Here is a 24052-nt window from a genome sequence, read left to right as displayed (position 1 = left end):
ATGCAAAATTGGCAACAGGAATAAAGCAAATTTGGAGAAACATAAAGAAAAGAGGGAAGAAAAGAAAAGGGAGAAAATGTTCAGAGCAAAATATGAAAAGGCAAAACAAAAGAAAGAAATTGAGATGAAAGAGATCAAGAAGTGAAAAGATTGGTAAGGAAGGAATTGTGTGATGACAAGAGTCATCAGAGGAGGGATTGTTGGAGTGTAGCTTTTATAATCAAAATTAACATGAACTGCTTGCAAATAATGTGTAATGAAGCTGCATAGAAAACACACTAATACGTTTCTAATGTACGCACTTGAAATGTGCCCATGGGGAGTGGCCACCAATATATACGATGATTAATGAAATTGACTAATAATGAATTATTAATGTACTGATGTATGATTCTGTTTTAGCATTAAGAGTTATGTGTTAAGGTTTGGCTGAAAAAATCATTAGGCCTTAGTTAGCAAGAGTCTGGGCCTAGCTGCTTGGTCTCATATTAAATGTTTTTTTCTAGCGTACACTGTGCTGTCTTCCTGAAGGACATAAAGCTGTACTTTTCCAGAAGTTAGAGATGTGTGTAGCCATAGTAAAGTCTTTCTCATGAGACCCGACTTGCTCAAGGAGACATTCCTGTTGAATGCCACAGTGTAATTCGCAACAGGTACAAGGTCGCCTGAACTGGTAAGGACAATGGAGCTACTGACTGAGGTTGTGTGTGTAACTTTTCCTACCTGCCATCTCACCCTAAGAATCATAGGAGCAATTGAACTGTATGAGAACTGCCTTAGATGAAAATTCTAGTAAGGTGACCGTTCAACCACTAGATAGAGATAGTGGTGCACCAAATACCGACCAATGGGAGATTAGAGACTTGTCTGGCAAATTCAATTTAACGTCGTGTCACAAGTAGACATCAGCCATTAGAGGGACACCCCTGCTGTTACTCTGGCATTTCCGTCTTTACCGTTGCTGCTTTGATTCTTCAAAACCATCCTCACCTTGTCTTGCCCGATATCCATTTCTTCTCCTCTTTAAGAGGGAAGAACTTTCTGTCCTAATTAGCTGAGACTTTGCTGTTTTATCCTGGCGGATGGCGAATCGACTACTGTCCTGAGGACGAAGACTGACTCTGTATGCTGACCCGTTACAGAGGGTAACTATATGATAATGAAATTTTAATTGTCTGCTTGCCTTTCCTTTCTAGGTACCAACTGCTTTTGACAGAGACCATAGTCAGACGTTTTCCAAATTTCTGTTACTAAATTGTTTTGCATGAAGCCCTACATGCTGATGCTAATTCGAGTTTAGTCAAGGAGTTCACTAATATTGGGTGCAAACAGACAAAATGAATGAATCCTTGCTGTGTTGAATAGATGCGCTAATGATATTCTGGTAAATAGATACATCATGACGCCGTGTTTTGTTCTAATGTTTATAATCTTCGCTTTGCTCAAATCTTATTCGAGTTGCCACATTATAACACTGTTGATGTGTTTTCTGGTGTTGAGACTAATAAACTTGCTAGTAGAGTGTGACCAATAGGGAATAAATATCATAAAATGTACTAAATTTGTGTGGTTATTCATGGCTGAAACTTCACGTTGCGTTTCAAATTCATATTGATGTGATTAACTAATTTGATTGATTTGCTGTTGTGAATATTGATGAGACTATTGATCTATTGATTGACATGCTGGACAGGGATCTCGTCTTAAGGTGTCTCAAATCAGGGTCAAAAGGTTCATTGGCCTAAAACGAGTCCCAGACTAAGTAAATTACCTAGGGCGGGATGCGTTATCAGCCTCCACAGCATACACACTCGGCTCGACAAAGATCAAATGTGACCCAGATAACAGCCTGATTTATAGCCTTGGTTACAGCAAAGCTAGGATGAAAGCAGGAATGCTCTGCAAATGAAAACTGAAGCTTCGCCAAACACAAGCAGGAAATGAAGGGAAAAAAAGTCCCCTAAAGAAGACATAAACAGGACAAAGTGTAATTATATAGTAGTTGGTGCTTACTCCAAAAGAGGAAAAGGAGGGGCAATGAGACATGACTGACCACTAGCAAGAAATGATTTTTAAATGACATTGAAATGAGCAAATGAAATGGCTTTAAGCCCACAGAGTCCATATGCTTACGCTTGACCTAAAAAGACTAGAGTGTGAGGCAACGTTTGCACTCCCAATGCACGGAAATGTGGATCTAATTTTACTATGTTCCATTTAGACACATTCTAGTTATTTTCACACTCATAATTCAGAAACATATAACATGGAATGTAATTCAGCTCCTTTGCCCTTCTTATCCAATACTGGGGATCGTAGTTTAGAATGGTCACTTTCCAAAGATGGCTTTAAGGCATTCTTGGAGACGATGGGTGGGGATGTGTATACAGACCAAAGAAAGTTTGCCATACAGAAACATTGGTTAGGTGCAGAAAGGAGACAGATTCCATTCCATTTACCGGCATTAAATGTCAAGGAAGAGAATGATGAGGAAGAGGATGTGTATGAAATAGCTATAAAACAACTGGATAGGCACTACAAAAGAAATAAATGAGGTTGTTGATAGGGATACGTTTATGGGAAGGGGTCAGTTACAGAATGAATCAACTGACACATAATTCAAGGAAGAGTAACTACAATTCCCATGCTGACATGTGCTGCTCTGTTTGCTGGCCTGGAGGAGGGGTTGTAAAAGCACATATAGGGCCTGATTACAACTTTGGAGGACGGTGTTAAACCATCCCAAAAGTGGCGGATATACCACCTACCGTATTACGAGTCCATTATTTCCTATGGAACTCGTAATACGGTAGGTGGTATATCCGTCACTTTTGGGACGGTTTAACACCGTCCTCCAAAGTTGTAATCAGGCCCATAGTATGTGTATCTTCACTGCAGTGCGGGGCGCTTAATACAAGGAGGGGTGACTACAATGCCCATGCTGACCTTTGCTTCTCTGTTTGCTGGCCTGGAGGAGGGGCTGTAAAAGCAATTATAGCATCTGTATCTTCACCATAGCATGGGATGCAGCACAGGACACACATAGGGCACACCTGCGCAGAGCCGGGTGAAGACGAGGCCAAGACGGGCCCGTCTAAGCCTGTCTGAGACAGAAAGAGGCAGGACCACTTTGTAAATGCCCTAAGCCTCAGTCATTTTGGCTATAGCTGGGAAGGGCAGACCCAAGAAAATACTGGGGTAAGACTAAACAAAGATACAAAGTGTGTACGTCATAATGTGGAAAGAAAGGCCTTGGGTAGCCCTCAGAGAGTGGGTAAAGAGCTTAAAACAAAAGTGGTACATCATGTGGCAGAGAACTTCACTATTGATGACATTGATAATCTTATTGAAGAGGTGGAAGCAATGTTAAGCCAGAGGAACATGCAGGACCGTCTCAAAACAGGCACAAAGGTAGCAAAAATGTTTGAAAGAAAAGTCCATAAAACTGCTACGGCAAGCAAGCCAGCACATACAGCCCTTGATACCCATATACCTGAGTTTGATAACCCCATAATAAGAGATGTTGCTGAAAATGGAGTTACAAGGCAGGAAACGAAGACCCAGGTCAAGGAAGCACCTTTCCTGGACTTAATTCAGGTGAGAAGTTATCAGGAATGATTATCCCAGAGATTGCTTGTATGAACTGTTATAGCTCTCTCAGTAACTTTTGAAGAAGAGAGAGACTGTGCCAACCGAGGAGCTTTAAATAGGACAGTGACATGCATTGAACAAAATAAGGTTTGCTTTGCTTGCAACTGTCACAATAAGTCAAGTCAACTATGAGTATTATACAGCTGGGGGAGAACTCTCACTATTAAGGTTACAGATTGAATCATTTGTTTAAATTTTTTTTAATTTTGCAACCAATGTGTTTTGGGTGTGAGGTGGATGGATGTCCGTAAGGAGAGGGGGGGATCTGCTACCAATTGTTCTAGTGACACTGCTATAAATTAAATGGGGAATGCACACTTGCAACTCACTTTTAGAGGGCCTCAGCAAAGAAATTGCCAAGGAATGAGTGCATTGCCTTTAAAAATGAACACATACGCTTGGGAAATAGTAACTGAAGCGTTTGTCGGTGATTTACGAATATTAGCTGAGAAGAGTAACTATCGGGCTTTTCGGGATCAGATGAAAAGTGACTAGATGGTACACAAAATATCAAATGATAAACTTCAGGAGAAATTGTTATTGGTTGAAGATTTAACCTTAGATAAAGCTGTAAATATAGCACATCAATTTGAGGAATTGAAGCTAGGTATGAAAGAGGTATCTAATAAAATAACTGAGGAGGTACACTCTCTAAAGAGAGGTGGTGTTGGTATAAAAAACATGGATCCTGAAACAAGAATGGATTGGCATAGGAAACCAACAGAACAGGAGGAAATCATTTGTTTTGAATGTGGGTTAGCTGAGCATGTATTTAACAACAAGTCATAATTAGACCTATCTGCAGATTCTGTAAAAATAAATTTGCAAGTGTGTGCAAAAGCAAGAAAAAATATGAATGTCAAAGGCAATTTAAATACCAAGCAAAAGAAATTAAAGAAGTTAAACTAAATGTAGAATATATGTGACCAAGAAAGATGTCCCTTTTTTGTGTAATAAATATTGGAGGTAAATAAGTAAAGGTAATGAAGAACTCAGGAGCAAGACATACCTCGATTGGCAATGATTTATTGTGTTTGTTTCCTGAGACTGAGTTGTTACCTCCTGACATCAGGTTAGTGGGATATGATAATAAATCGATCAATGCAATTGGTTATTTTGAATCCACAATTAGTTTCAAATGTAAATTATTGAGTTCAAAATATATGTGAGAAAAATGGGTCTTGTTTATTACGTTGACCCCAACAGAGAGACCTTATGGTAACACTAGACCCAAATCATCCTAACCAAGTTTTGGATTACAATTATCAGATCTCACAAATTGATGAGGATAAAGCTCAAGAATGGGAAAAGTCATTGCCCAAAGGTTTCTCTTTGGAGCTATGCAAATTGATGAAATTTGTACATAAGATCATTTTGAAAAAAGTGCTATAGTGAAAGTTCATAAAGTCAAAAACATTCCTTTGTCAAAGTGAAATGCACTGAAGGAAAAATTTGAAACATTGTGCCAGCAGACATTACAAAAGAAATAGAATCATCAGAGTGGTTGTCACCTGCAGTGGTTGTGCATTAACCCAATGGGAAATTCAGGATATGCATATGTTTGACAGATATCAGTGCATATATATGGGTAGATCACCATCTGCTGCCCAACACTGGAGAGATGTTTTCTCAATTGAGTAGTACAATAGTGTTTAGTGTTCACCACATTAAGTTTTTCAAGTGCATGCTATCAAATTACATAGGATGAAGACATCATGCACTCTACGTCCTTCATAACACCTGGTAATGTATACAGATACAAGGTAATGCCTTATCTTCTAAAGAGTTATGCACAGGTTATTTAAGAATGAGAAAAACGTAATGTATTTTCAAGATGACAAACTTGTATTCAGCAAAATTAAGAAAGAACATGCAGAAACTTTGTATAAGGTTTTAACCATTTCGTAAAATAATGGGTTGACATTAACAAGTGTAAATTTGATCTATTGATTATTTAGGACACAGTATTGGCAACAGTGAGTATCCCCAAAACAAAGAGCCTGATTTGGATCTTGGTGGAAATGGTCCCACTGTTGACTTTTTGATTAAAAACTTGTCCGCCGCCATGCTAGTCCGTCAGCCGTATTTAGATGTTAGCAGTCCAATAGACGAAAGCATTGATTAGAACTTCTGTCTCTGCTGAGAAACACTTCCCACGTTGATGCCGCAATAGGGAAGAGTGGCTGACGGCGAAACCTCTGACGCCCTTCCTGCTGTGCATATTTGGATGTGCCTTACTGCCACGAAAAAAGTGGCAGTCTGACCTCCATGTTTGAGTTGACGGATATGGCTGCAAAGGGGGTGAAAACTCCCATTCCACCTCCATCTTTGACTAAACATGACTGAACAACACCTGCAGTCATTGCAACCACCAACCCATGGGGGAAACAAGACCCCCCTAAACGCCTGACTTGAAGGTAGGAATGCCTTATTGCCTAGGTACGTTGGGTGGGCACTGCACGGGAGGTTGGGGCCTCTGCAGACAAATGCATGTCACTGTAATTTAAAAAAAAATTACTGTGACATGCATATGTGGGATACCCAATGGTGTCACACAAGGCTGGGGACACATGAACACAACACGTATATTGCACCCATACACAGCTGTCATTGTGGTGCCATCATTCATTGCAAAGTGAATACTGGCACCACAATGATGGTACACTCACACTGGGCAATGGTGTCCAAGGGGACCTTTATGGGTAGGTTTGTGCTATCTGTTGGGTATGTGAGTCAGTATGTGTATGTGTGTGTGTTTGGGTGTATGTGTGTGTGTGTGAATTGGCTGTTTGAGGTGGAGGGAGGTAGAATGGGTAGTGTGGTTGTGTATGTGTGTCACGTGCATGTGAGATGGATGTTGTGTATGTTGTGCTGCTGTGTGACACATTCAGATGAGTGTTTTTGCTGTGTGGAGGATGTTGTTGTGCTATGTATAGTTGTGCTTGAGTGTGAGTGTACTTGTGTAGCTGAGTTTGTAGTTGTGTTTGGTTGTTGTGGTTGTGTCGTGTGAGGGTGCAGTGTCAATGGTGTGTGTATGCTGTGTCATGAATGTCTGTCAATGAGTGTTTTCGGCATGTACGGGTTGTGTTGTGCTGGAATGTCAAAGGGTTATTGTATGTATGTGGTGTGTTGTATAGTGCAGGGGTACACGTATGGCTAAGGGACAGTGTGTGTGTGTCACTTACCTCTCTTCCATAGCCCCTGTCATTGTACGAAGTCCATTGGGTTTCGCCACCGTCTCTCCATCAACGATCCGTCGCCATTTAATCCCCTTGCAGAACTGTAACATCTAAATACGACAGGTGGAACACAGTTGGCTCGACGATCTTTTCAGGTTTGACCGCGATGCGGCTTGGTGGTAACACCGCTAAGATCGAAATCAGGCCCAAAGTCTTGTTAAAGTCATAGAAAAAGTGCCTGATATGCAAAACAATGATCAGCTTAAATATTCCCTGTGGTTAGGACAAAATTATATGAAGTTTATACCAACATTCGCAGTCAAAACTGGACATATGAGGGACTTGATAAAAACAAATCTACAGTTTATAAGCAGTGGCGTATGTGCAATGGAGTTCATTACCTGCTTTTGGTATCAGTTGTGAGTTTATTATCAAGAATGATGCCAGCAATATAGGAATTGGTGCTGTCTTGTTCCAAAATAGCAAAGGTAAAAGGTTACAGTTGCTTTTACTTCAAGGCCATTGCAGGGCATAGAACCAAATATTCTAGTCTAGAAAAGGAAACACTACCATGCTGGCGGGGGATTGAATATTTTAGAAAGTACATAAATGGTACCACATTTAGAATAAGAACTGATTATCACCCATTAGTAGACTTCTTTACTGCAAAGACCTGTAAAAGAGCAACATTTAGGGTAGCAAGGTGGCAGTAGAAATTGCAAGAGTTCCACTTCAAAGCAGAGTATGTTCCAGGTGCAAGGAATATTGTAGCATACTGTTTATCAAGACTTCCGGTAGATGAGAATGACATGACAATGTACAAGTCCAAGATGATGAGTTAGAAGAAGTTATATCTATTTGTGAAGTGTCAAGAGGGTGCATCACGGAAGAGCAGTGGAGAGAAGCATGTGATGAAGATACTGTAATCCAAAAGGTATTGGAGTACAATAGGACAATATGGGCAAATAAAAAACTAGTTGATGAGGATTTGTTATCCTGTTCCATGTAGTGGATACATTATCAGAACAAGAGGGTCTTCCGTTCCATGGTATGTAACTAGTAGTACCAGTGAGTTTGTACAAAGTTGTTCTTGACATGGGACATGAGAGACATCTAGAAATGATTTTCATGAAAAGAAGAATTAAAAGTGACTTTTGGTGGCCAAGCATAGATAAAGGAGATGAGGGCAAAGTTAGGCCTTGCATGGAATATGCTGTCAGTGAAAATCTCAGAAGATAAGTGAATACATTCAATTGCCATATCAATATCTAGCACACTATAGAATAGAGTTTCTTTGGATATAACTGAACCAATGTGTTTAGTTAAGAGTCAAGTATATGCTATAGGCATGATTGATCAGTTTTCACAAGTGCCATAGGTCAAAATTGTAAGCCACGTCACGTCTAAGAGTGTAATTCAAATTATGAAAGATGTTTTGGATGAGAGAGTTTTCCTTAAAAATTAGAAACAGGAAAAGAGGAGGTGAGATGCAAGGAAAGCAGATAAGCTGGAGGAAAGTCTGTTTCTGAGCCTGGAACCAATTTTATTTGAAACAAAGCGATAAATACTTTGAAGGTGGCTGAGTGGGTTCAGGTAAAGAAAGGAAGAGTTGTAAAAACTGGTGATTGAAATTTTCAAACGCTTTAAGGATAATTCAAGTGGGTAATCAGGTAGTCGAATTGTCTGATGGCAATGTGTGGAGTATGAGTAAAGTTGTCATGATGCCTAGGTATTTGTGGGCCAAAAGTGACATAGGGCCTCATTACAACATTGGAGGTCTTTTTTAAAGACCACCGCGTGGCGGCCACAAAAAGACTGCCATGTTGGCAGTCATCCGACCGCCGTATTAAGAGTCACACAGGGAAGGCCGCCAAAAAACAGCCAAAAATCCAAGACAGCCAGGACACTGGAGGTTGGGAAAGAGGCCATTCCACCACCAGCACCACCAGCCCGACAAAAATCCACCCACCAGATTATGAGCTCCAAATCTCCACAGCGGTTCTTCCATGGCGGAAAGCCATTGGCGGTGCGAACCGCCACAGTCAAAACTCACATCAGGCAGAACACCACACCACATTGGATAGTTTGAATACCCAACACCTGACACACATCCACACCTGACACACCTACTCACTGCACTATATAACAAACCCCTACACAACCCACAATCCTTTGCAACAGAACGTCACTCACAGCCAGAGAATAGCAACGAAAATATAACTAGCAAACAAACAATAGGCACCCCTACGCATTGCACTCAGCACACATCCCACACTTGACCAACATACACAACACACAAAAAACAAAACCACATAGTACACATCAATCATCACCCGCTCACATCACAGCACCCACACATCCTCACAAACATTATTCATCATTTTCAGCACTGTCTTTACCACCACTACCATGTCCCCACAAAAACACCCCTGTTTCACTGATGAGGACTTGAGGGTTATGGTGGATGAAATTGTCAGGGTAGAGCCACAACTGTTTGGAGACAGTTCCAGCAAACATCAATTGCCAGGAAAATGGAAATGTAGCAAAGGATAGTCGACAGGGTCAACTCAGTTGGTAGCCATCCACCCACAAGGGATGACATCCGGAAGAGGTGTAACAACCTACGGTGGAAGGTGTGTTCCATGACATCACATCACCAGATCGCCATGCACAAGACTGGCGGTGGGCCCCCACCTCTTCCCCATCGTTCAGGTCTTACAAGGAGAAGTTCTTGGACATACTGCATCTGTAGGGCCTGACTGGAATCTGGTAAGTACCAACAACAGTCATGTCACACCACTGTATTGTCTTGCATGCCTGCTCACCACCCAAATACTTCCTAATTCACTTAATTAACCCCATCTCCTCCCACCTATTCATCTAATTCCCCTCTCCTACATGCCACCACTCCACCCAGCCCAACTGCCCCACAGCCCTTGCCAAAGGCACGTTAATGACTGCCAAATCAAATCACTACAACTCCCAGCATGCATCAACACTATTGTTTGAACACCTTGAATGTGCACAACACATCACATTTAACACATCACATTTCATGCATGTATAACTAAAGTACTATCTACGTCATCTAGATTGACCTAGTGAGGGCCAGTACACGGCAACAACAGAAATGCAATGGCACACTCACAATAGCATACAAAACAACATACAGCTACAGCTGAATGACTATTCCTAATGGCCGCAGATCAAAGATCCCAAGCCAGAAATAGACTTACTTGTGTAGTACAGTAAGATGGCTAAGTCAACACACATGCAACAAATCTAGATAAAAGGACTATAACCCTTGCATACCCGCATATTGTGTTCCCATTAGGACACAATTGTATATTATACAGCCATCATTTCTGACATCTAACAAGTCTCACAAATCACTTGGGAACATAAGTGAACAGTCATGTCAATTATCAGATAATAACAGAACTCATCTGCAGTGCAATCTGTACTAAGCCTGTATGACCTCTCCCAACATGGAGTATAGAAATCAAGTCACAGAGTAGTATGTACAACAAAGGTATGGTGTGCAGCATCTGTCAATGTCATTGCAGAGAATCATGTAGAGCCACTGTCATGCATCTCTTGAAGAGGTACTATAACATACATTCCAACCTGAACTCTGTGTCTCACTCCCTCCACAGGTAACCCAGCCATTGCTACCTTGAAGCAGATACCAAACACTGCCAGGCCCCCTCAGGATGAAGGCCCCAGTGAGAATAACATGACTGGATGTCTGGACAATGATGAACAACCTGGCCCATCTGGGACACCCCTTTCAGTCAACGACATCCTGCCTCACGCTGGCCACATCAATTCCTCCCACCCCTGGTGCAACCACATCAGAAGCAACCATTTGTCCCCCAGCCTGTGTCCCAAGGCCAGTTCAATCTGTTGTGTGCCCCACAGTACAGGGAACTGAGTCGAACTTTGATATCCTTGACAATGAAGGCCCTGCTACCACTGAGAGTGGGCACACCATGCCTGGAGCACAGGCAGCTGGGGCTAGGATGTGTGGGAGGGATGCTGCGGGCCACAGGGTGGGGCCTCTAAGGGAATCCACTGACCAGGAAACTATCTCCCAAGTCCTGGGAGCATACCAAAGTTCCCAAGACAGGATGGGCCAAATTATCACTATGTTGGGGGAGAATTCAAAGCTGCAGATGGAATACCACCAGGAAGTCATGTAGCAGTAGCAGCCACATAATGGCACCATGGCTTCCATTGCAGGGGTGCTAAGGGGCATCAACACCGCCCTGCGTGGTTCCTCAACACACCATCAGGCCCTTTCCACTAGCAATCAAACATCTGGCCCATCTACATCTGCTGCAGCTAGTGAAATGGAGGCCCTGCCAGGTGAACCACAAGCTTCAGACACCCCTCCCTCTGTAGCTGAAGACTAGATGTCCACCCAGACAACCAGCTGGAGCAGATGTTAAGACCAAATCCACAGCCAGAAAGTGAACCTCGCCTGATATGTCACCCTTGTGTGCCGATGAGACACCCTGCAGACTGTCCTGAGACATGACTCAATTTTCCCATGGTACAAGGACACTGGACCCTTCAACTAACTGGTGTAGCTGCTACTCTGATGAAACCATCTACCATGACCTAACTCATAACCCCTTTTCACATTTTACCACTTTGATTTTGTCCTTATTAATCATGAAATGCACAATAAATCACAATTGAGCACAGTTACTATATATGTGTCTTTACTAATACCTCAACAATTGCCATGCTTGCCAACTGTGGTGAGTTCATGCCCCCTGCATCGAACAACCAGTGTAATGGTCATCAGACAGAGCCTCCCACCACACGAGACATATTACAACAGAGATGTCACAGAACAGGTGTCTGAGAGTTTGCAATCCAGGCCAATACCATAGTATAGTCAGTATTCCATTTTGCAAACTGAGCATGACAGAGAGCATTATCAGGATGGAAGTCATGGTGGCACACAATGCACAAATACAAGTAACATAAGTCATGGCCATGGTAATGCACCTACAAAGTAGGGGCAGCCAATATGGACCTTCATTTCACCAGGTACAGACTCATCACCTAACATAGCTACATGATCACATATCCCATGGAACACACATGACATCACTGAGGACCCAGTACATTGACAGTATACAAACAGAGGGCATGTACCTGGAGTAATGTTTTGACTGCTTTCTCACTTTACAGTAATCTGCACCTTGTACAGCAAAGTCAGAATACAAACACAGCTAGGCCCCAAAGTAATCACAAACTACTCCACCCTCTGTGTATTCAGAGGTCATGATCTATTCTTCACACAAGTGTCACATACTTCAACTGACATGACCAATACCATTTCACTTCGCCCCAACCCCACTGTTATCAGGAAAGGATGAAGTCACATTTCCACATGTATGTATGGAGTACAAACAAGTTCACATCCCCCTGTAACTATATCCAAGCTGTCTGCTATCTGTCATTACAAATCTCATGTCTGCCATGACTATGACAATGAATACCTCATGCCATAGGTTGCAGAGGCAAACAGGATGATACCATTTCAGTGAGTGGAAGGAAAGGAGGATAGGAGAATACAAGAAACATAGATCAATACTGGATAGTCTATTCTATAAGTCAATGTTAGGATTGGATGTAACAATACATGTTAGAGCTGACCTTCTAAAACTGTACACCTTACAATCTATCAGTCAGCTTCCCCAACTCACATATAGGCATTGGAGCACAATATACCAACACTGATGAATCTAGTCAGGAGGTGTTATGGCAGCCATCCTCATCAAAAAGTGCACATCCAACACTTGTAAAGGTGTGCTTCACATACCTGGATAGCAGTGGAAGTACTGATTGATGAGCTCTGTCCTAGAGTCAGCTGTTCCTTCTTCCTCGGGCTCTTCATCACTTACCATATCAGCATTGCCTGCCATGGTTCCTGCTGCCTCCCCCTCATTTGCTGTCAATTGTATCTGCGCCTCAGGGCTGGATTGTGGAGAATGCAGCAAGCAACAATTATATGGCATACCTTGTGAGGCAAGTAAAGAAGGGCACCTCCAGATAGGTCCAGACACCTGAATCTTGCCTTCAGGAGCCTGAATGTTCACTCGATCAGACGCCTTGTCCTCCTGTGGGCTCATTGAAACAGAGTTCCCTGGTGTGGCTTGGTACCTCACTGGTGTCAACAGCCAAGGAAGGTTAGGATAGCCTGAGTCACCTGTGAACACAATGGTAGAAAAAATACAAATAGCTTCAGCAAACACCAAATCTGCTCTTTGGGGGAACCTGATATAGCTGTTCAGGTGCTTCAACAATGCACTAAATACATCCTTCAATGCCAGCCTGAACATGGGCTGAGACATTCCTAATGTTAAGGCAACAGTATTCTGAAAGGACCCTGTGGCCAGGATAGTAGCACTGACAAGACTTGAACGATGAGAGTTATGCAATAGGTATTGTGAATGGATGGCATCAGATCTGGCTCCAACTGCGAACATGGATCCATGATGGTATGGCGAGTTAAACGATATGTCTGGATGACATGCCTGTCCTCCTTGGTGGTCACGTCAACTAGTGGATGGTACACTGGTGGTTGTCTCACTCTCCTCATGGCAGGATTACTATGTTGAGACAAGAGAATGTACAATGAGTTATGTAGTACACACACATCACCACCACATTGTATATTACCTGTGTAGGTGGCGTAGGACATATATAATGCAGTAAACAGATATGTACAACATGAACCCTCATTAACCCTCATTGCTGCAAATTGCCTGACATGTAAATTGGAATGTACATATGAAACATATGTCATTGTATATGTGTGGGTTACTTTGCTGTTGTGGACCCATTATACATATGTTTTGGTACCTACCCATGCCTAGCTGTGGCCTATGTACTACAGAGTCGCTTTACATTGTTTTGAACATATAGACAGCCTGAACACTTCATTGTGTAATGATACTCACAATATGTTGCACAACCATCAAGGACCAACACACGCTTACACTGCAAATAGGGGGAGCAAGTGAGTGACGCAGTCGACAGGTGGAAGTGACCTAAGTCTGCCGGAGGAAGTCGTCATGGCAGTGGCCGATCACTACCGCTGTGCTACTTGTCATTGGTTAACATTGTTGGCTTTGGTGGACTGAGGCCAATGGGCATGACCGCCGGCAGTGAGGGTCCTGAACATGGCGGCCGCAACTGCCATTTTCTGCAATTATGCTCACTTGACTCCTGACACTGTTGATAGAAAGACCTCCATGACTTGAGCTGCTGTGTACTGCCTCTGGGAGCCATCATGCCACGTCCTCCAGGTGATAGGGCCCCTGCCTTCACCCCCGTATGAACGGCTATATGGAGCACCAAGAGGAACAGGTGAGTGCAATGGACCTGCAATGTATGATAGGGGTTGTGTGTGACGTTTATTCAGGCATGTGAACTGGTGAGTGTGTAGATACATGCAAATACCATGTTGTGAAGGGGTCTTAGCAGAGAGGATGGGTATGTGTGCCTACCTGCAGTGACAGATGTGTAGTGACCAATTCTATTGGCATAGTGCATGTATACACGACTTTCTCCTTTTGTTTGTCTTTCATGCAGGTAAACACCCATCAGAAGAGGTGGATATGGTGTGCCATCACCAAGCAAGTGCGGACCCTGGGGGTCCACAGTCAGCAGAGCAACCATTGACGCAAGCGGTGGGAGGTCCTGAGACGGTGGGCCAAGAAGACCACGGAAGCCCAGCTGGTGATGTTCTCCTAATGAGGGAGGGGTGCCTGTTGAACCCTGTCCCCTAATGGCCAGCATCTTGGTGGTGGCTTACCATGGGGTGGCTGGGCGTTTGAGGGCAGCACAGCAGCCACAATGGGGTAAGTAATGACTATCCTTGTTTTTGGCTCTGGTTCAATGGTGTTTGCAGTCACATTGTAGCAGCTGTGACAATGTTGTAGGTGCTACATGTATGTAGATTAGTGGAAATACATAGTACCCACATTGCATGACTATTAGTTGTAGATCTGGCATTCATGGTTTGCTATGTGTACGTCTGGGCATTTGAGGGCAGCACAGCAGCCACAATGGGGTAAGTAATGACTATCCTCGTTTTTGGCACTGGTTCAATGGTGATTGCAGTCACACTGTAGCAGCTGTGACAATGTTGTAGGTGCTACATGTATGCAGATTAGTGGGAATACATAGTACCCACATTGCCTGACTATTAGATGTAGATCTGGCATTCATGGTTTGCTATGTGTATGTTTATTCAACCTTTGTCAAGACATATCTATGACTGCATGTGGAGATGCTCAGATGACAATGCCACATGTGCGAGTTCACCCAGCCATTTAATGATTGTAAGCTGTAGTTTCATCCTACCCATAGAGAATGTCCTGGTCCATATATAAGCATACGTGCTCTAGTAGCTCTAAGGTGTCTGAACACTCCCATCTGTCTTGATCACCTGTATTAGCCACTGGGTGCCTGACATAATTTGTAAAGGGGCCATGTAACATTTCTCAAGGTACAGGTATTGACTCTGTGTGAGGCAGGCCTCTCCATCACTGCACAGATATGACCAGGGTGAAACAGTACATATGTGTCTGTAAATGTATCCAGATTGTCCCATCTTCTTCATACTATGGGGTATGTGAAGGTAGTAAGGGAAGGGTATTCAGCTAGGGGTGTCTAATTTTGTCTATTTGTCCTTTACATGCATGTCCATGGCATTGGCATATGGGCAAATCACATTTAGCCCAAAGGCTTTGTTCCCTAGAGGGTATGTAGCTAGGAAGTGCTATCCTATCACTATATGGAATGTCCAAGCAATGTGTGCCAATTTCCTATCAATTACAGTGACACATTTGTTATTATCTGCCTACATCATGTCTCAATGGTTACTTGGGGTCACAGGTAATAGAGTGGGTAAATTATTACTACCCCCTGCCTAGATGATTTGGACAGTTTGGACAACATTTATCATAGATTGACTTCTAATTTCTTTGTATGATGGTTTAGTAGTAGTACGATTTCTAAGACAGGTGTAGCTGTGGGATATGTTGTCAGTGCATCAGCACTCATGAAAGTTCATGTGTACATCATGTGTTCATATCTCTTCAGTGGGATATGTGTGTTGTGTGCACTTAGGTACAGCTAATCATGTCAGGAAAGGTGTGAGCGGTGCTGCCTCAATCATGTAGTCATGGGGTTGAAATGTAAAAGCATGTCAGGTGGTATTTTACGTGCCCTATGAATTGTGCTGGCTAATGTATAGATGTCCTTAAACTGCACTCAGTGATTGTCATTGGATGTCTCATGTGTGCTATATAGCCCACTGTAGTTGCACATGCATGTATCAAGTGAAGCAGTGTATCTATGTACAGTGTCTGCAGAGGTTCCTCTGGAATTTGGTGCATGTGTTCACATGACTGTTCTCCAGACATTTATTATACATATCAGATGTCACCTGTGTAGTACTGCCTCATGTTGTGGCTATATCAAGGATAATTTCCAATATGGCATATATGTACAGAGGGTGCGGTCAGTCATTTGATTTGAATGGCAGGTGATGTGTGGTCTGTACATTGGGTTTATTTACTATCATGGGACACTACTTAATGGTCACAAACTGGTCAGGTGTAGATTCAACAAATGCATGTTATGGTGTGATTAGTAAACTGTTTTAACTACAGATTATAGGAGTATGATACAGATTAGGATTGAATTTCTGCTTCAGCCAGGACATGATGACAATACTGACATACTTTTTCAGGTGATACCTTAGAATGCTCCAGTTGTGCTACCACATTTGGATTATGATGTGGTTGAGAGGGTAGCATTGAAGGTGTGGAAAGGAGTAACATGTTGAGGCATGATGGAGGTTATGTGGGTTACTAGATGACATAGCCTAGCCAGGAAATGTATAACTACAGGTGTCCTTGTTCTAATGTGTGTATGTGATGACACTCTCACTCCTCTCTTTCTGTCCCTCCCTCTATCTCTATTTTTGTACATCACCATGGGCAGACAAAGGAGACGGGACACAGGTGAGTGGGGATGCTGCTGGCCACGGGACCCAGAGTGCTGATACCACTGACAGTGAGGGACCCAGTAGCCCAGAAGGCAAGGGGAGTGCCATGGGGGAGACCGGATCTTCTGCTTCATCATCCTCTGAACCCTCCTCCAGTGGACCCTCCCTGGCTGTGGTGGAGCCTTCTGGGACCACCTCAGCATCATCTTTGCCCACCACCATCATCCTACCACCACCCTCCCTGTAGGCCCCCACCCAGTTATCTGTGTCCACTCACTCAGGAGGGTGGACATTTCCTTCGCTGCAGGCACCTCTGTCCCTGCCCCGTCAGCCCTGCTGCCCTCAGTGAGGAAGCTATTGATCTCCTGAGGTCGATCTCTGTGGGTCAGTGGACTATTGTGAATGCCATCTAGGGACTGGCAACTCAAGTCCAGCAGAGTAATGCATTCCTAGAGGACATTCACTGTGCACTTGCTGACCTATAAAGATCCTTTCAGGCTCTGACCTCTACACTGACAACAGCCAGTCACCCTTTGTCTTACGTTCCCCCCACCTTCCCCTTCCCAATCTCAAACCCATCTTCCCCGTCCCAGCCAAAGCACACAGACAGACAAGCATGCATCCACCTCAACATCCGAGGGTACCGCTGACAAACACAAGCACCACAAGACCCACCACCATCATGCACACAGACAACACCCACTTCCATACACACCAACACTCACTATCTGCACTGACTCCCCCACCACCCCCTCCTTCACAGACACTACACCGGACACACCTGCAAACACCACACCCACATTTACCGATACAGCCACAACTCCTATCCTACCCACAGTCACCACAATAGCAGACTCTCAGACATCCACCCCAGTCACCACATCTGCAGCCACCACAACCACAGACACAATTACATGCAGCACATCCACCATACCTGCTGTCACTACACCAACAGAAAGTCACCCATCCACCACGGTATCTCCCAGCAACTCCATTCCCCTCCCAAAACACATAAACAACCACACTCACCCACCCAATAGACATGAAGCACATGCAAGCATACCTCACATGCATGCACCCAAGACATCCCCCAAAACACCTCTCACAACCACTCCCTCTCACTCCACTCTCTAACTATTTTGCCATGACCGTCCCCGTGGGTCTAAGAAATGTTTCCTCTCGGAGTTTAACCTTTTCCCTACTCCTCTCCCACCCTGTTTGACCCCTTCAAGATCTGTGTCCCTCCCTGTGTCCAGCCCTTCCAACTCCAAGTCCTTACCTGCCCCCCTTGCAGGTACCCAGGCCCCTCCCTCACCAAGAAGTCGACCCCTCCCAAGAGCTCCCAACTCTCCCCTAAGCCTTGACCTAGGCCTCCCCTTCCGAAGCTCAAGCCCAAGGATCCACCTCCCAAACTCAAAACCTCCTCCACTCCTACACCACCTATTCCCTGAGGTGCCTGCCTGTCCCTTGATGCCCCTACTTCTGGAAGTTGTATGGCAGTCAGGACTCAAGTAGGGGCACTGGAAAGTGCCATCTGTGCATGATGCACATATTTTATTGGACTGGCTGATGGCCTACTAATCTTGTGAATAGTTATGTATATATTTATATATTTATATATTTATTGCCATACATCTGGGCCAACCAGTTGGTTGTTCCGAGGTTACATTCTTGTCCTGCCTTTAATTCCTTATGGCTGTTTTGGTCTTGGCTGCTTTAGTTTGTGTGTGAGTACATTTTTTGTGTGTGTTGATAGTACTACCAGTTGTGTAGTGGCCAGCATGTGTGGGTTTGTGCATTTCATTCGTCCCCCTTTGATGGCTGTGTATTGTGTGATGAGCATGTATGAGCTAGGGATGTGGATTAATGTTCTTACTGTGTGTAGTGATTGTGTTGATGTGTTATTTCGAGTGTTGTGCACCCTTGTTTGGTTGTACTGTGTATGTGAGTGTGTGTGTTGATTGTCATGTCTGATCCGTTTTGATGTGTGTTTGCAGGATATGACGTATGGCTTGTTGTATAGATGTTTGATTCTGTGTGTTGGTTTTCAGGTATTGTTAGGTTGTGCTGTATGATTGGTCGAGTGGAGGTGGGTATTTTGGATGTATGACAGTGATTTTGAGGTGTTGCGGTTATGGTGTTCTTGTGTCATTTGGTTGTGTTCTGTATTGTAGTGTTAGACTGTACCGGTGCTGTTTATATGGGTGCTGGTGTGTGTTTTGAAAGTGTGTGTGTGTGTTGGCCCTAATGTGTGTACTATGTGTGTGTATGTGGCTATGTGTGGGATGTGTGTCAGTGTGAGGGTACGTGTGTGTGTCGCCTTCACAACCCGTTCAGGATGTGTATGTTGGGTGCGCATATATATATTGACATTGTGCAACGGTGTCAGGTAAGTGTGCGTACTCACGGTTGCTGACATCGTCGCTGGTTCCGGAGTCGATGGGCAAGCAGGAGCAGCAGAAATATGTATAGCTCAGGTTCCATGGTGGCTCAAGACGAGTACATGTTCCTGAAGGTGAGTTTCTCCTTCTATAGGTTTGGTTTCTGCCAGGGTTTTTGAGGTGGTGCTACCACGTCAGGAACCTTGGCGCTGTGCAGCCTCGTAATCTGTCTTGCGGGAACATGCTCTCCATCGGCCTGAAGGTAGCTGCCGTTGTCTGTGGTGGCCTGACCGCACTGGCGGTGCTGGCAGTGGATTGACTCTATTCTGTTGGGAAGACCGCCATGGTCATAATTTGGCAGTCTTCTCCGCCAGCATGTTGGTGGTACAACAGCCACCGCCAACATGGCAGTCATGAAACCGTTTAAGTCGTAATGACCCCCCATAATGTCTGGCAGACCCAGTTTGTCTGCAGCTATGGGTGAAAGAAAGTCACAAGATGATTTACATTTAATGCCAAAGCGTGTGAAACATCCACCTAAATGGCATAAGGATTATCACACGTGCTAGATATTTCAATTACACAACATAATATTTTTACATAATAGCTAGTTTTCTCAGACTTTTGTGTATCTTATTGCCGTATTTAAACTGACTGCCTTTGTATTTCAATTATGTCACAGCTGCTTAGTTAGGCATTTGTTATAATAATTTTACTAATGTATACCTTATGTTAGGCATTTGTTCTAGTAATGCTTCTAATGTATATCTTATGGTAGTGTTTAATTTAAATGCCTTTGTATACCAATTTATTTAAAAAATGTGTTCATGTTTCTTAATATTGCTGTGTAAAGTATAACAGAGGGAAATGTGTGACATCCTCACAGAAATCTCACTTTGTGAACAGAATGTTGCTAGCTGAGATTCCAGAGATTGTCTGCTGACCCAGGCGTCTTCCTTAGAACGGAGCTTGATGTTTAACCTGCAATAAACCTACCTTTAATCATACTCCATTTTCCTGGGTTATTGAAGGAGGGGATACCATACATGCCCATCAGAAGTGGGAGTGGTGGGGCAGGTAGAGGGGTCACTGTTCTGCAGGCAACACTCTTTTCGAGGGCTCTGGCCTCGTGGTCAACATTTACTTATAGATTTTAGAGCCAAACTGTCCTTTTCAATAATGAGATAGCTAACATGAGTAATGTCTCGATACTGCGCCTGATGCTGGGTTTACTGTGTTTCACATTCACCACAGAGCATTTTATTTGACCTACAAGATGGCTACGCTTCTGTTAGTTTGCCTCACAAAAGCTCCTGACATTCCTGGTTCTTCTTCAATAGTATCAACCTCTTTGGAAGAAATAGGAGTAACAAATGATCATGTATGTATATGTGTGGTATTTGATTGTTAGTCATCACTTATCGCGTTTAGAAGCAGCCACAAATACAGATTTTATGGCAGTCACCAATTGGCAGTGAAATGTTGCTTTGCCAATAGTATCAGTGATGTAAAATGTGTGCACTTTTACTAAAACAAACGTGGCTTTCTAGTTACTATAATTTGCTTCATCTATAATTATCGACATTGTGATAGTGATTTTTTAGTAAAGCACGTTAGTACTTCTATAAACACAGCGGAAATATACTCACAGGAAAGAGTTTAAACACTGGATACCTAAATGTTTTCCATTTCCCTTTGGTATACGACATAAGTGGAAATTCGATAGCCCTTAGGTACTGCGAGAACAGAAGAATAAGTGCAATCGTCCTAAAATAAGAGACACGGGAAGAAAACAAAAGCACGGTGATCAACTTGCATATGCCATATAAATGTGATTTTTAATTTCGCTGTAGTCTGTTGGGTAACATGCTTCGTTCATATACCGACTTGAGAAGCATTAAAAATGACTACACCTCATCATATATGCGAATATAATTCTGTATCCGTATCAAGTGAACGATTCCTAAAGTTAAAGTTATGTTTTTCTATAGACTGACAAGATTATCCTGGTGCCCTATTGAATTTTCTCTTGTGCTTAAAAAATAATAACATTGAAAGTAACTAACCATAATACATAACAAGTTTTATTTAGTGGTTCATACAACTCTTCCTCCAATTCTAAGCACAGTAATTAACTGGTGTGATTATTACTCCAAAGCATGGTTCTAAATACTGACAGATGGAAGGCTGAGTCTGGCTCACCATGATTTCAACTTCAAATAACCGTAGGGGCCCACCAAGCATTAACTCCCTGATTCATAATGATCTCCTAATGAGGATACGACTATATTGCTGGTACTGGATAGAATATAATATTAAATCTTCTCAAGTTACACTTATGGAATGTCAGGAGAATCGTTGTTTCCATTAAAAAGTAATGTACATGTTGTATCAGCTATAGTAGTAGCACAAACCATTGGAAGTAAATCATTCTATCATATTTCCAGGAACAGAACATATAAAAAGTACCAACTCAAAACATGTCAGAGTAAAACATACAATTTACTTTCAAATATGTCACTGTTCGCACTAGTCTACATGCTCTAGAATGTTGGTGACAATTTTATTAATAAGTATTGGCAAAGGCAATAGGCCCGTCATAAGAAATAAACACAGAGCAGTGTGGCAGCTATATATTGCAGTAAACAAATGTACATCAGAAATAAATTAACCATTGCATACATTGTTAATAGAACAGTTCACATGCTTCTTAGCAGGCAAGCGTGCTCAGAAGAGGTATAAAAACATTTTAAGTTCTAATGTACAAGGCTGGAAAATATAATTCTTGTAGCTCAAAGAAAGAGTATTGAGGTATAACTACGGTAACTTTAAGAAATAATTTAAACACACAGCGATGACTAAAAATGAAACAGGATAAAAGCATAGAAAGAAAAAAAGCATTGGCAAAGTAAAGTATTATCAGCCAGATGTACAAACATGCAATTTTGCATTTCTTAAATAGGGACTTCACAGAAATTGCTATTTAAGAAATGAAAATCGCTATGTAAAGTAATACCGATACCCTATTAGGAAATCAGTATTAAGAAATCCCATTGCATTTCCGTCAATGCGGCAGTTTTGCATTTCCTAAATATAAATTTCCTAATAAGAAATCGTATCTAGGAAATGCAAAACCAGGGATGGGAAAGGGCAAAGGACCTCTCTTGTTGTTCTCCAAAATTAGGGGTGCACATATAGAGCACACATATGCCTAAGGGTTAAGTGTGTGCTCTATTCCAATTTAAAAAAAGCACTTTGGGGTGCTTTTTATGGCCGAGTGCAAAGTGCTCCGTCCATTCTGTAATCTCTCTTTGGGCTTCAAACCAAGCCCATGTCACGTCAGTCACTTACATTGGTTTGTGGGCTTGCCTTTTAAAATTCGCTTGCTTTAATTTTTGTAAGGCATGCATATGTCATGCCTTTTCCGGTGTTTAGCCCACCTACACAGCACCAGCAAACTACTAAAAACATGTTTTCAGCCTGGCGTCTGGACTACTTTCTTTGTTTATTTTCAACGCAGCGCAATCGCGCTGCATTTTACATAGCGCGATCACGCTGTTTTTTTTCTCTTTATAATGCTAATAGCTCTAACTCAAGCAAATGCAAGACCCGTTGCATTGAAAATGCTTGTTCTAAATTGCACCTGGTTACCACTGACTTCAAGTTGGTGGTAATTGCATCTCCTAAATGTCCAAGTCGCATTTAGGAAATGCTTTGTACATCATAATAGGAATAACAAATAGGGAATCCCTATTTGCGTTTTCTATTCTGGGAATCGCAAATTAAGATTTATGCAAGGTAGAAATCGCAATTTGCGATTCCTTAAGGTTCGTTTGTACATAAGAAAAGGCAGTTTTGCATTTCTTAGCAACCTGGAATACTGATTCAGACCGTTAAGAAAGGCAAAACGGTTTTGTACATCTGGGCCTATCTCTTCAGCCTTCTTTTTAGGTGACTCTGTGCATATGATCAGAGAAAAATGCAGATACTCACAATGCAGGACTTCCAACTGCAGACGGAGGTTGCCTCATTTTCCCATGCTGTATTCTGGGGTTGGTGAAAGCAATAAGTGAATGACTGCTACAGACTAAGGCACATATATATGTAGAATTATGTATGAAAAGTTCTGATTACGTGAGGCTGGCGAGGCAGCAAACGCTGTAGGCATGTTATATTTAAATGAACACATTTTCCTCATCAAGTTTTGTGTTTTAAAATACATACAGGATTGAAAGTTTGCTCAGACTTACATAGCAGTGACGCCCCAGTGTACTCCGGATTTTTTTCCGGCTTCAATAAACAGAGACAGACCGACCAGTGTCACTGTAGGTGCAATGGAAAGTGGCCCGATAAATTTCAGCATGAACCCAATCAAGCCTGAAAATCCAAGAACGATCTGCACCAAGGAGGAAACGATTATAGCACCTTGAATCTAGAATTAAAGACAGACGTTGTTGAAAGATGTAAACATTCTGTTAAAGTGCTTCAGCAAGCATCGAAGAACTGCAAGAAAAGTAGAAGCTACAAAACCATTTTAGGACATGCTTTGCATTTGTGTACAATGAATACCCATTAGCCACAAATTGGTCAAGTGATCTCAAAATGTCAATCAAATTTAGCATCAGCATAACCACACATAAGGTAGAATTGTTATATAGTATTGTACTGTATATATATATATATATATATATATATATATATATATATATATATATATATATAGCACTGATTACCCTTATGTGGGGTAGTAGCTTTTAGGTTTTGTTAGTATCACAGGTAAGAGATGTGCCTCAGTGTTTTCA

At 42.5% G+C, this 24052-nt stretch overlaps 1 protein-coding gene across 1 annotated transcript in view; it reads right to left on the bottom strand.

Annotated features, from left to right (window-relative positions):
* Positions 1-24052, bottom strand: part of LOC138287203 (solute carrier family 23 member 1-like) — a 665436-nt gene that overhangs the window by 181660 nt on the left and 459724 nt on the right. Inside the window, exons 5-6 of the mRNA XM_069227562.1 lie at positions 23501-23682; positions 20900-21017 (exon numbers count right to left, since the gene is read on the bottom strand). Coding sequence (XP_069083663.1) covers positions 20900-21017; positions 23501-23682 — 300 coding nt within the window. The remainder of the gene's footprint in view (positions 1-20899; positions 21018-23500; positions 23683-24052) is intronic.

This window comes from Pleurodeles waltl, chromosome 4_1 (genome assembly GCF_031143425.1).
Source record: "Pleurodeles waltl isolate 20211129_DDA chromosome 4_1, aPleWal1.hap1.20221129, whole genome shotgun sequence".
Classification (NCBI taxonomy): Eukaryota; Metazoa; Chordata; class Amphibia; order Caudata; family Salamandridae; genus Pleurodeles; species Pleurodeles waltl.
This window is presented reverse-complemented; position numbering and strand designations above follow the sequence as displayed.